This window comes from Ammospiza nelsoni, chromosome 1 (assembly GCF_027579445.1).
Source record: "Ammospiza nelsoni isolate bAmmNel1 chromosome 1, bAmmNel1.pri, whole genome shotgun sequence".
Classification (NCBI taxonomy): Eukaryota; Metazoa; Chordata; class Aves; order Passeriformes; family Passerellidae; genus Ammospiza; species Ammospiza nelsoni.
In genome coordinates, this window is record NC_080633.1 from 7,409,227 (window position 1) to 7,423,009 (window position 13,783).

The 13,783-nt window shown below is 41.2% G+C and overlaps 1 protein-coding gene across 1 annotated transcript in view; it reads left to right on the forward strand.

Annotated features, from left to right (window-relative positions):
• The window catches only part of ACTR3B (actin related protein 3B), a 29,014-nt gene extending 17,227 nt beyond the window's left edge, over positions 1-11,787 (forward strand). The window contains exons 10-12 of the mRNA XM_059485605.1: positions 9,647-9,772; positions 10,157-10,240; positions 10,844-11,787. Of these exons, the coding sequence (XP_059341588.1) occupies positions 9,647-9,772; positions 10,157-10,240; positions 10,844-10,939 (306 nt within the window). The 3' untranslated portion in view covers positions 10,940-11,787. The remainder of the gene's footprint in view (positions 1-9,646; positions 9,773-10,156; positions 10,241-10,843) is intronic.
• Positions 11,788-13,783: the final 1,996 nt, after the last annotated feature.

Genomic DNA, 13,783 nt, shown 5'->3' on the forward strand with positions numbered 1-13,783 from the left:
GATAGAAATTAAACAAAGTGCCACTTCTAAATGCCACTAGATATTTGCTGCTTTTTACTTTTGAAAGAGAAGTTTGTGCAAAGGCTCAATGCATAGGTAAGTATTGTCCTTGAGGAGCTGTGGCAGAGGGATGTTATTTGTATCTGACATTTGTAGTGTGGATGTTTGTGCATGAAGGACTTTTAGTTTTGCCCATTTCAAGGGTTATACTGTGGTCTCTCAATACCCTCCTTCCCCTGCTTTATCAAGTGGTGGTTTCCAATATTTTTTTTCATAGTCTTATCTTGTATCTGCTCATTGTCTGCAGTTCAGTCAGTACTGCATCACTTATAAAGTACATGAAAACTGAAAATATTTAAGGAGAGAACAATTAGGCCAGCTTAAACCTGCTTAAACCCAGGGTGTAGTCCAGAGAGTACTTTCAGTTCCTGATTGTTTAAGGAGTGAAGAGTAAGGTACTGAATGCAGAGTCCATGGCAAGCTTTGTCTGTATTGGCAGCACATCCCATGGTTCCCTTTTTTCAGCTTGTGCAGGAGCAGCACAATTTTGGAAATAACAGCATAAAGCTATAGCATGCAGAGATATGTCTGCTCTTGTGAAAGGTGGTAGTGTTCCTCACCTGGTAGAATGAACTCTAAGTTCCAACTAAGTCATGTCTCTGGATAATTTGTAACTATTAAATTTTTACAGTCTCTTCTCCTTGCCTGGTAAACTCTCTGTAATCTAGAATGAGATGTAGCACTGCAGAGCAGGTCTGTGGGGCAGGACAAAAGGGGAAGTTGAACTTCTTAACAGATTAATATGTCAGTTCTGCAGTAGATGTCTTCAATGACTTCAGGCTTAGGTGGCAGCAGGGTTTAGGAGCCCCTTAATGTGTGGTTGTGCTTAGGGGTCTCTGCTTTTTATCTGAAACACCAAAGCTTCCTCTGAGCAGTTTCGTTGCTTGGTACGGTAGGGTTTGGTACTGATTAGAAAGTGGTGTTTGAAGTTTGAGGTTAAGTTATTTCTATCTCATCATAATCAGTAGACAAATAACTTTCCCTTGGCTTGCCCCTGATTGAGGCTTTGTTTTTCCTCTTTTCTGTTTTTCATTATACTTGCTGAATTAAAATAATGTTTCACAATTACCAATGCACCGTACTGAGAGATGTCAGTAGTTATTAATGATAATAGCTGCTATCTTCTTGAAGCAAGGTCACTTCAAAGGGATGAGCATCCCTTGTTATCAATGATAAAACAGTGTATGGATGCAGAAATATTCCACTCATACTTTCTCTCTGAGGTTTATCAGTTTCACTTGCCCATGGTGCTGGGTGGTGGCCAGCCAAGGGCCTGTGCTTTGGAGCTGAGTTTCCATCAAATGAATTTGGATTTTTCCTCAGTGTTCCTGCAGAAAATACACAAAAGTATCCTTATTGCAGGTTTTATCTGGGATGTAGCCTTTGAATCATTGCTCCACAACCCATCTTTTGATGTCCTGTTGTATTTCTGAGTTTTACTGCCAGCATCCCTGTTTCCTAATCTGATCAACATCTCTCTCACAAAGCCAGTTATCTTACTTTTTGTTGATGTTTGGACCAGCAGAACCTTGATAAGACTTCAGCCAGATCCGTGACAACCCAGCCTAAAGGGAAGAAAGCATCTAAGATTTGTAAATGCTCATTGGTCAAAAGAAATTACAAAAGTCAGAGAGTCTGAAAGTTTTATTAATAAATTACACACTTGGCATAGGAATTGGTCTGTTAGTCCCTGACCTACTGTCTAAGCACACAGCAGTAGGTTTTGGGTAAAGGGGTAGGGTGAAAGGAAAGAGAGGAATTAAAGAGGGAGAGATGAACTAAAGAAAAAAAGAGAAAAAGGAAACACCAGTCCTGGTTTCAGTGTTGATCCAACTGCATCAGTCTGGCCAATGACATGTCCAGGGTCCTGGGGGCACCCCTGGGGTGGGGGTACCTTTTTATGGAGAGGTTTCTCTGCCCCAAACACAGATTTCTTGCTTTCCAGGTAAATTAGTTGCCATGTGCAGTCTGTTCTATCAGGCCTTTCTAGAAATGGGTTGGAGGGCTTTGGGGACTCTTGGTGGCAGTAATGCCACCCTGTAGTGCATGCCAACTTCCTCCCACTCATTCCTTGTACTCTGCTGTGGCTTGTTCTCATGGATGAAAGCCTTATGTGTGCCTGGCCCCTCTTCTCCAGCCAAATCCTGTTCTTACTCACAGTATGTTAATACCAATACTCCCTGGTTATTACCAGTAACTCTTGTCTGCTGTTACCAACAGTCCTTGGTTGGCTCCACAGCCATTTAGTTACTGGTTGTTAAGGTTTGGGCCTGGCAAAGCCAGAGCCCCATGGGTACACCTTCTCCCCGGTGAGATGTGACCAGGAATAAGCAAAGCAGGCTCCAAACTTAACATAAAGAAAATTTTATTAACTAAGCTACACACAAACACAAAAGAAAAAAAACAAGGAAAATTAAAACCTCACAAAAACACTCTCTTCTCCTCCCCCCTAAATTCCCAATACAATACATCCTCCAAAATCACCAATTCTAGGTCCAACACCACCCTTCAGATTGCTCAGACTTTCAGTTCCTCAAGAGGAGAGGGAGTCCTTCCATGTGTCATGGTGGCCTCTTCCGTCCTTGTTCCGGTGCTCTCACCACCGAACAGGGATCAGGGCTGCTTCCAGGGTTGTCTTTTTAAGGATGCTTTGTCCAGTTCCAGAAAAACACAGTATCTCACCTTCTCACCTTTGGGACATCCGTCCCCCCCATATTTTATATACCCCCTGGGGCCGAGGGGTACCCACACTGAATCTTCTCTGGCACTGGGACATTTCTCCCCCTGGACTCAGTCTCTGTATCTCACGGAAACATAGCTCTGTCCATGGCTACACGAAAGAGTCCAGCATAAAATGCCACTCCATCTTCTCCCTTCTTTCAACATCTCTCACTCTCTCTCTCTCTGGTCCAGACCCCCATCACTGGTTCATTTCCTTCGTCCTCCTCCACTCTTATCACACGTCTAGGAAGGGTTAATGTTCTGTAGGGTTTTCATTGTCCAAAAGGGGTTAAAAACTCCTCCAGGTGGCTGGACTCCTGCTGCCAGCACATATTTACTGAATTTCAAGGTAACGACACAGGCTGCACTCTCTCTCTCTCTCTCTCTATCTGTCTCCGGGGGGGGGGGGGGAAGGATGGCTGTCCGATGTCTCTTGGGGCTCCTCCACCCTTCCATCATCCAAGGCCTCCTCACTCCCATGTCTGTCCAGGCCCAGGCCTACCACATGGCTGTCCCTGCCCCGCCCAGCGGCAGCGGCTGGACAGGGGAGAGCTCCGACCTCGGTCCCTCGAAGTCCCAAGAGAGCCTCCCAGGGCCGAAGCTCTGCTTTTAACCCCTGGGTGTTCTCGGAGGTGTGTCCTAAAGCCCACTGGCTACCCCAGGTGCCAATATCAAAATCCAAGCACCCATTGGTTTGACCACAACATCCCAGAATTCCCCCTTCTTTCTGGTCAAACCACCACACTGGTGTTTGAGACATACACATGAGCCCCTTATTTTCTGGGAATTGAGAGCTCAGAAGAATTCCACTTTGAACTGCTGTTTACAGGACCTGTAGAGAGTGGGCTTTAATCATAGTACTTTCCCATCCTGGCCACAATTTGAGTTGGTAAGTTTCTTTGAAAGTTTAATTGCAGAAATATTATTTCACTTGACTCGTTATTTGGGCAAGAAAAAAGTTTCCAAGGCTGTTAAAAGACAGGTTCTCACTTAACACCTGTTAGTTCTGGGAACAGACAGTGTTTCTGTTAAGCTCAAGAAGGGCTTGGTCCAAGTGCAGTTTGTCAGGGCTGAGGCCTGATGAGCATTTCTCAGATCCCACTGGGGCCTGGAATGGGGGAGATGCACCCTTAGAAATCCATCCCACAACTCAAGTCAGCTTCTCTGTGCCTCCACAAGATCCCATAACCTGCAGCTGTTCAATACCAGGCACAAACATCCTTTCACACATGATGAAGCCTTTTTTAATTGTATAATGATTGCCAGCAATGCACTCTCTAATTCCCATGATTACATCATCTTAATGTGATTACTTGGAAAAACTGATTTGTATTCTCTAACACAGAATTGGAGATCTGGATTGCTTGGGATGAATTGCTTTCTGCTAAAACAGAAAAATATAGATATGGGTTTGAAACTAGGGGACTTGAATTGAAATTTGAAGAAATGAGTTGGGTTTTGGTGGGTTTATTATTTAATTTTTTTATTTTTGCAAACCCAAAGCTTCAGGAAGCAAACTGAAATTTAAAATGAGTGCTCAATTGAAATGAGAAATGACAGAGGAGATAATTTTTGGATCTTACCATATGGATGAAACAATTTGGCATCCTGGCTACGTTGATCATTCCTGTGTGTTGAATTCCACTGAAAAATGACCCATCCTGCATGCAGCTAAAAATCCTGCATTTGTGGTGCTCAGTGAGACATTCCATCACCCTTAGTGTTCTCTGGAAAGAATGGTGTATAGTTCATCTAGTTCTGTTTTTTTTTTTAGCTTCCTTTTTTCTTAAAATATTGTTCCACAACCTTTCCTTGACTTATAATTATATGAATACATAGTATAACTGATATCTCAGAAATGGAGAGAAATTACAAGGAGAGTGCAGTAGCATGATGGGGGCTGTGGTCTGCACAAAAATGAGATCCCCAGTTTTCAGGTTCCTGTGAGCACACCAGTAAATTCTGAATAACTACTGCACACCCAGCTTGGATCAGTGATGAGCATCTGCTCCTTTGGTACAGCCACAGCAGATGCTGGTGTGGAATGTTTTCAGCACTAGCTGGTATTTAAAAGTCTCTTTTCAACCTGGAAGTACTCTGAAACTTGTCCTAACATTTGTTAATGAGATTAAAACATGAGATTTTGGCACTTAATGTCAAAAACAGTCTCCTCCTGAATTGAGTTATAATAACTTCAGAGGTGGACAAAGGGCTTTGAAAAGTTTTAAAAGCTGGCTGCTATCCTAATAAACAAGATTTTTTGTTTGTAATAGATTCAGAAACTTTTATTCCATGCTCTACTTGATCTTTATTTTTTCTTATCCAGAGTCTCTCCCCAGGTACTTCCTGAGTTAAATGAGAACTGTATTAACAGTTCAGAGGTCCTTGCCTTCTCCCAGTATAAAGAACAGAAGTGTAGGGTCACTGACTGTCCCAGCAATTGATTTTTTTCTGCTTTTCTCTGCTGTGTTTTAGCACAAATACCTGAAAGAGAGAATATAAGATGAATGACATCTGAAGTCAGGTAAATTCTGTCAGAAATACCTCTGAAAGGTCCTAGCCAAGCATGCCTAAGCATTCATGATTCAGATCATGCTGAATGAAATGACAACATCCTTGACCTCAAACTTCTAAGCCAACTTCTTAAGTTGAAAATTCTGCATGAAGTGGGGGACTGTAGGATATTGCTAAGTGTATTTTATTGGAGATGAATTATCCAGGTTTTCCATGGAAACACAGGTGCATGGGGAGAAGATTTTGACAAATGGGCTCTTTTCCTTAGAGAAGGTGACTCCCTAGCTGGGTGTGCAGCTGTTGTGGACTCAGATTAGTCTCTCTCAAAATGAAAACTCAGTGAAATTACAAAGTCAAGCTCGTTGCTACATTTGAGACTTGGGCTGCCCTTGTTGTGTCAGTGTTCATTCAGCAAGTTAAACTGCTGAGCTCACAAGAGCTCATCCTCAAACACTGGACAGGTCCTGGGTGCAGGGACAAACTGGGTGGTAAAAACCCCCTGATGTCACTTCTGACTTCATTTGCTGGTAAATAGAAACCCTTGGTGTGAGAGCAGCTCCAGCTGCACAGCACAGTGGGTAGATGGCACTGTAGGACTGGCTTTGCTGTCTGCTCCAGCACCACAGAAATTCCCTGTTACTGACCCAGAGCAGAGTGGGGAGGCTCTGGGGTGAGCGAAGGGTGGAGACACTGCCAGGCCATGGCATCTGCTGGCTCCGTGACAGGACATGGGACAGGAAGAGCATTCCTGCTGAATAATGCAGTATTCCTGCAGTATTTAAATGAAACCCCCCCAGAGATTAACTCTGTCATTGTAGCACAGGAGTACTGAGGAGAACCCCTGTTTATTCCCATCACAGCTGTAAATAAATTTGTAAGATTACTCCTGCTAGTTGATTTAACAATAGCTCAGTGCATCTGCAGGATTTTCTGGTTCCTTTTGTGTCTGAGGCATATTTCTGCAGAATGGAACCACCATAAGTCATGCTGGAATCTCTTGCTGTGACTTGAAATGTGAAATGAACGTTAAATTCATGATTTTAAGGAAAAAGAAATGATTTCTTTATTATTAGAAGTAAATGTATTTTTAAAATAGTATTTCTCACAATAAATTTACTTTTTTGTGCTATATTTATTGTTTGGTATTAACAATATTTATCCTTATACTTTCCATACTGTGTTGGCAAAAAGTGCCCTGTTTTAACCAAATTAACAGAGACATGTAGCTTAATTGATTCACTTGCTAATGAAGTGCTTGGCTTCAGCTTGTGAACCTTCCTGGTTTTACCCATAATAATTTTTATTAACAGTCATATATTGATCTCATTACATGTCTCTGGTGGTCTGGTCACGTCATGTTAACTTTAATTTAGGCTGTCAGCTGGAAAGAAGGGAAAATGGGATGTGTTTTTCTTACTTGCCAGAAAAGCAGGGGATGCTTTTCAGTTTGGTGCTGCAAAGTCTGCTGTGTGCAGCTGAGAGTGTGCTCACACCACAGTCCAGTGGGAAGATGCACAAACCAGTTCAGCACCTTGTGTTTGGTAGTGCTGAGTTCTTCAGGAGCTAATTTCACTCTTTGGAATTCTTATGTGAGCTTGATTTAGTGAGAGATTTCTGTTGCAGGAGCTGGGTTGCTTTGTTGGGTAATTTCATATCTCCGCAGTGTTACATTGTACAGGCACAATATCAGAAATGGTGCAAGGAGAAACTCAGTACCACAGAGTTCATAAGAAAAGCAAAAGGTACAGATGAGAAGGGAGAAATTTCTTGCCAGCCCTCTGAATTGATCTTGATGATCTTAGAGGTCCTTAATGATTCTGTGAATAATATCCACTCCCTGGTCTCCTTCCAGAAATAGCCAACTTCCATTTATTTGCTTGTTAATTTTTCAGGTGTGTGGAAGGGCTTTGTCCCTCTCTGCTGAGGGAACACATTATTTCAAAACAACTTAAATGTTCAGCCAGTTAGCTATAAAAGTGAGACCAGCTGGAGGTTCTTTCCATCAGCAGGTATGATAATTGGTGTTAGCTGAGAAACATGTGGGCTGCTTGGAGCTCTTAAACCAGCTGAAGTGTGTTTGAGCAGAGTAAGATCAGAAGAAGTCTTCTTTAAAGGAATCAGCTGGAAACAGATACTTAAAGCTTAACTTCTTTGATGTCTTTCTCTGGGAGGCCAGAGGATTCTCTGACAGGCTGAAAACCCAAACATCACTAGTGAGCTTTCTCCACAGATGTATTTAGTATGTTTTATTTTTATGACTTTTAAGTAGTTGTTGGAATTATTCAGATTTATTCTGGAGAAGATATTTAAGAGGTCAGGGTGGAGGTCAGTGTTTTTTGGGGTTTATTTTTGTTTATTTTAATCTGACTATCTTCTCTTACCTTTATTGTGTCCTTTGCAAGGTGGTGTTTGAGAGGTTTGGAATGGATATGGATTCTGCTTTCATTGTTAGTGGGGAGTACCTGGCTTCTGACCTGGCTTGCTGAGTTGAGAACTTGCTGAAGGCTGCATGACAAGTCTTCTGCTAAAGAGTTAGCATGGATTTGGTCTGGCACTGACAGCAGTGCAGGGAGCAGGGGAACTGTAACTGTATAATTAAACATCTTCTAAATGCAGTTGGTTCACCTAGTTACATATATGCAGAATTTTGCTTAGCCTGGCTGGTCCAGATACATGATAATGAGGTGACTCATCTTTTCAACATTTGCACCTTGATGCTTCTGGTCTCCTTGGGCAGTGTTATTGTTGAACTGATTTTGGTGTGTAGAAGTACTTGAATAATCATAATTTGAAGAAGATGTAACTTAGCCTCTAACTCTGGAATGATAACTTGGTGGAAGGATCCTCTCAGTGATGCTTCTAACTCTGTAGTTACACGAATTGGTCTTGGATGTATTAAAAAAAATTATTGTTTGGTTTATTCTGGAATCTATTTTTAGTGATAGCATTGTCCACTTTGTGGATTATGCTTGAAGTTTAATTTGCTTAGAATAGAATTATTGCTTTCACATTCTTTGCCAACTTCATTATCTCCAGGTAATATTTTCTGATGACATCTTTTTAATTGCTATTTCATCACTCAGGTTGGTTGTTGTCTTTTTTTGCCCATTAGCAATTTCCTTTTCCCAAGTGGAGTGCATGACCACTTTGATGCAGGGGAAGAGATGTTCTTGTGTATGGGGGGAGACTAGGGGGAATCATGTTATTGAGACTTGTGCTTTTTTTATTTAAAGCACACCTGCCTTGTTATGCATTATTTTATACTGTAGATAAGCTGTGAAGAAATGACTTTTTCCTACTGTAATGGTTTTATGATGTGCAGGGATTTTTTTTTTTTCTGATGAAAAACAAACAGCTTTCTTCTCACTTTACAAGGTACAAACAAGATTTCCCTGATAATTTGTTGCTTAAAATCCAAGCATTTCTGCACCCTGCAAGTCTGAACACTTATTATGCATATCTTTGACTTTTTAGATCCATGTGCAGGCTGAAAACAGTGGGTCAGGGATTCTTTCGTTATGTGCACAGTGTTGGTCTGCAATGTCAAAATATGGTACTGAGAGATAATCCTTGGACCTATGTACAGTGAACTCCTTGTGGACATGTGTCAAAGGGTTTAGCACAGTGCAAAGGCACGTGTACAGTTTTGTCATGTTGAGTTCTTTTTTCTGATCATAAAATGCATTTTTGTTATGTTCTAGGCATCCTGTTTGAGTCCCCCACCTTTGAAATTACTCCTGTGTTAGTCTGGGATGCTGCAACATGATCAGAATTAGGTCTGGGAAATTCTAAAATGTCTCTTTAGAATCCAAGTTCAAGTCCAGGCTGAGAGGCATTTGGTTCTGCTCTGAAAACTGAGTAATACCAGACAAGCAAGGGAAGAGGCATCATGCCTTCCTCTGTGCTTCAGTTCTCTGTGAAGGTGTGGTGCCTTTTTCAAGAACTCTGGAAATTAAAAAAAAAAAAATAGAGTTCTAGATGATTTTGTAGATTTGTAGCTATGTACTATGAGACTTGAACCTTACTTAGTGTCAGGGCTAAAACTGCTTACTGTGAACATCCCTAGAGAAACTTCTTGATGTAGTATCTTATTTCTGTTGCTTTGTGTATGTAGAGTACAAGCTCATGTTTTTAATGGAATCCTCCTTTGTAATAACCCATTCTACATAACTATATTCAAAAGAGAAAAGTAGGGGAGCCATGAGCTTCCTGTGATTTTGCTGAAAGTGTTCTACCTACCTTGTCAGCTTCCTAATGATGCTGAAATTCAAACAGCCACCTCTGCAGTGCTGGCTGTTGGGAAACTTGCTTGAAGATGGATTTACAGAATGTGTCTCTAATTTCTGCACAGAATGTGGTCCTTTCAGGAGGCTCCACCATGTTCAGGGACTTTGGACGACGACTGCAGAGGGATTTGAAGAGAGTGGTGGATGCGAGGCTGCGGCTCAGCGAGGAGCTCAGTGGTGGTCGGATAAAAGTGAGTGTGTGTTCCAAGTGCATTTATTACATGGCTAATGACAGGAATCAAGTTCAAAGTTCTCACCTCACTAGTGAAAATATGCTGTAAAGTCAGTAGGATTTGTTTATGTGTTGTTGAAAGCACTGGTAGCCTTGCAGTGATCACATCTCTTTTTAAAATTACTGTGAGCAGTTCTGATTTTCCTTCTAGCAGACATGTGAGCAGTAGGCAAGAGGAATTTAACTTTGTGTCCTTCATGATAGTTATCATGAAGAGTTTTATGACTTGATCTCCTAGGGGGAGCATATCTGGATAATAAGGGATGTGAATGGAGGGTTGAAGGTGTCTGGTTCTGACCATGTTAAGTCTGAAAACCAACTAAATATGAACTGTTTTCCTTAGCCCAAACCAGTGGAAGTTCAAGTGATAACACATCACATGCAGCGTTATGCAGTTTGGTTTGGAGGTTCCATGCTGGCTTCAACAGTAAGTCTTCATCAAAGTTATTCTTAATTTTTATTGCACGTTGAATTCTGAGTGTATTTGATCTGAGTACTAAGTTCTAAACTTCTCATTGTGACAGCCTAAACTGTGTCACATTCTGGAATCTTTACCCAAGTTTTATCTCAGTAAAATTTGTACAGGGCAAATGGGAGCTTAGCTCAAGTAAGGATATCAGGAGTTGACATAATTCTTAAGTAGCTTTGATATGATAGTTCCAAAATAATGCCTTTCTTTATTCTTTAAATCAGCACTAGAGATTAGTTAGGACTTCAGGAATATAGAATCCAAATCAATGGTCTTAAATTGAGAGAAGAATTGCAAGAGAGAAGCAAATACAGGAAAATGGGAGCAATTACTGTCTGCCAAGTGGGATTTCTTACTGTTGTGTTTAAAAGCAGTCTTATGACCTAACTTTTCTTGATTAGTTGTATTCATATCCTAATATTTCTCATTTTATTATATTTCAAAATGTAATACAATGTCGTAAAGCTGCAATCTAAAGAAATAGCAAGATGCTATTTATTTGTTGGTTTTTTCTGCTTACATTCTTATGCTTTTGGGGGGATCCTTTTTGTATTTTTATAGCCAGAGTTTTTCCAAGTATGTCACACCAAGAAGGACTATGAAGAGTATGGCCCTAGTATTTGTCGTCATAATCCCGTTTTTGGAGTCATGTCATAATGCTCATCCAGTGGAAATAAGATCTCTGATACTGTGCTGGTGAAGAAGCTCTTGCAGTGCAGAGGAAGGCAGCAGATACTGTAAATACTGAAACAAGATGTGGTTAACTCTGAGGCATTTGGATCACCATTGTGCACTAAAGCACAGCTTACAGCCCCAAGTCATTTCAGTACCAGCCATTTCTCTGCTGACTACTCAGAGCCTTTCCTTCTTTCTTCCTAAATGTGAGGTAATTGAAAATAGGTAAGTCTTGGTTTAGGAGGTTGTGCAAATACTACTGAAACTGAATCTTGAAGAATAAGGCAGTGTTTTACTGCTTGTGGAAAGATCTAAACCTTTCCCACCTGTGCCCTGAGTTTGCAATCAATCCTTTAGCAATGGAGCACTAAATACCACATTGCCTTTAGGGGAGCTGGAATGGATACAGGTACCTACCCAAGTGGAATAGATTGCAGGATTTGGGACAGTACTTTGTAAATGTAGGTTTTCATACCATTTTGTATTTTATGATATTGGTAGGGTGAATTGATGACTAGTTCTAAGCATGAACAGCTGTCAATGTCATTGGAATGGTGTTCTGCATTTCCAGGTGTGAGGCATGTATTGGATCAGTGCTGGTATATTTTTTTGGGAAAAAAAAAAGCCATGTATGATAGAAATGGATCTGTTCATGTTTGGATGATGCAAAGTGATTTACAGTATTGTATGAAGTTTATTATAGCCACTGTTCCTTTGTTTTGAATTTTCTGAAACTGTTTTTTAGGAGATGATGTTTTGTTTTGCTGTTGGTGAGTGGTGGGTGACACATGGGCCTTGCACCAGTGAAATAAAAGCTGTTAACATCTTTATGAATGTTTGTGGTAGTCCTGATTTACTCCCCCACTTCATCTCATGGGGTTGGCTTTGCATTTGTGTGTCATCTGTGTGGGATCACATACCCTGAATGTAGAGGGACCTCTGGAGATTTCTGCTCCAGAATTGTTTAGTGCAGGGCTCACTTCAAAATCCTCTCTGTTTGCTCAAGGCCACTCAAGTTTCTGTGAATGGAGGTTCCTGAACACCTGGGCAAGCTGTTCCTGGGCTTAACTATTCTGTTATGGGTACTTGTTCTTGTGTTAGGGACAAAGCTTTTGTTCTTCTGTGGTTTAAATCTATTAGAGTAGAAAATCCTGCTTGCCCTGTCCTTGCTGATATTTATCCTATCTGTCAGCAGAGGTTTCATACAGTTTGTGTAGCCCAATAAGAATTTTGTAAGACAAATCAATTTGATTTTAGCATGCATGGAGGGATTTAGGCCAAGCAATTATTTCTTCAGCATAAGTTAGAAATTAGGCAAAATGAGACTGCAGGACTCAAAGCTGCTTCTGAATGCTTTTGAACTTAAAGCCCAGCACTCAGGGGAAGAACAGTGAAGCATAATTTGCTCCATCCTCTCACTAAGAAAGACATGGATATTCTATTGCAATGTGTACTGTTTCAGCTTGCTCCAGTGTCACATCAGTTTGTCTGTGTTTAAATCTGCATTTCAAGTTTGTCAGTGCACCGCTGCCTACTTAGGATTTTGGCCTGTACAGCAGAATCCGGAGCCATGAGCACAGCATGGCTGAAGTCAGGCTTCAGAGGAAGAGTTACACATTTTGTGCACTGAGAAAGTGGCTGCTGAGGCACCAGCACACTCACATGGTGCTACAAAATAAGGAATGCTGGGTAAGTAGCCTGGGAAGTTACATGTGGCTTGCCAACAGCTCTAGCCAAGCATTAAGGCATCTTGAAATTTGCAGGAGGCAGGTAATTTTTGATAAAAGCTTCTGACACAACACATGGGAACCCATTTTGTCTTGGGGAAAAAAAAGCTTTCAGAAAGTGAGCAAGACTTACATTGAAAACAAACCAGGAGATGTGCTCATGTTTGCTCTTCATGAAAAATATATAGATAGTAAGAATGTTCAGGATGTTTAAGTGATCTGAAGCTGAATTTCCCTGTTCTTCAAGTTTTTGGAAGGCTGAACTACCTGCTACACTACAGACCCTGTGAGTCTATAACAGTCATTGGGCTGAAAAAAAATCCAAGGTGAGATTAGTCAGGGGACCAATGCAAAAGTGAGTTATTAGCCCCTCTCTTCCTGCTGTTGGGATAATTTGAGCTCAGCCTTTTCAGGTACATTTTATGGATTTGTTGCAAATAGTTAATGAATTGCCATAGTGACACTGAAAATGATCCCTCATCTTGTATGTTGTGTGCTAACCTAAGAGGGAGCACTTTGGCTTTGAATTATTTTGGACAGAGGAAGGAATTGAACCCAAGACTGATAAACAAGAAGGGCCAGCAGGTTCCTAGTCCAGTTCCAGGCACTTACACACTAGCATGGTTTCCTAAGGAGTGCTCTCTGTAAACATAATACATTTCTGGAGCTCGGTGAGAGTAAAGGTTTGCTGCTCTTACAGCTGTTGTTGAAGGGTTTGTGATCCTGCTTTGACCCTGGTGATCACAGGACACTTCTGTGAGGTCATTTGAAGTGTTAACCTTGCAGGCAACTTCACCCCACCCCTGTTTCCCTGAACACAATGATCTGTTAGAGTGCTCCACTATGCTTGTGGAAACTGCAAGTTTATGAATAGAACAATGAACCTGAGATCTAAATTGGTCTTGAGTTTTGCTGCTGCTTTCTAAATGAGTCTTGTGAGGTTGGGTCCTCTGGTTTGTTTGGTTTTTTGGGTTTTTTAATTGGTTTGTAGCATGCCCTGAAAGTGTTTTTAGAAGCTCTTCAAAGATGTAGATCAGCATGGCTTGGGTGGAGAGCCTGCATGGAGGCAGAGCTCAGGTAAGCCAAACTGCCACAAGAA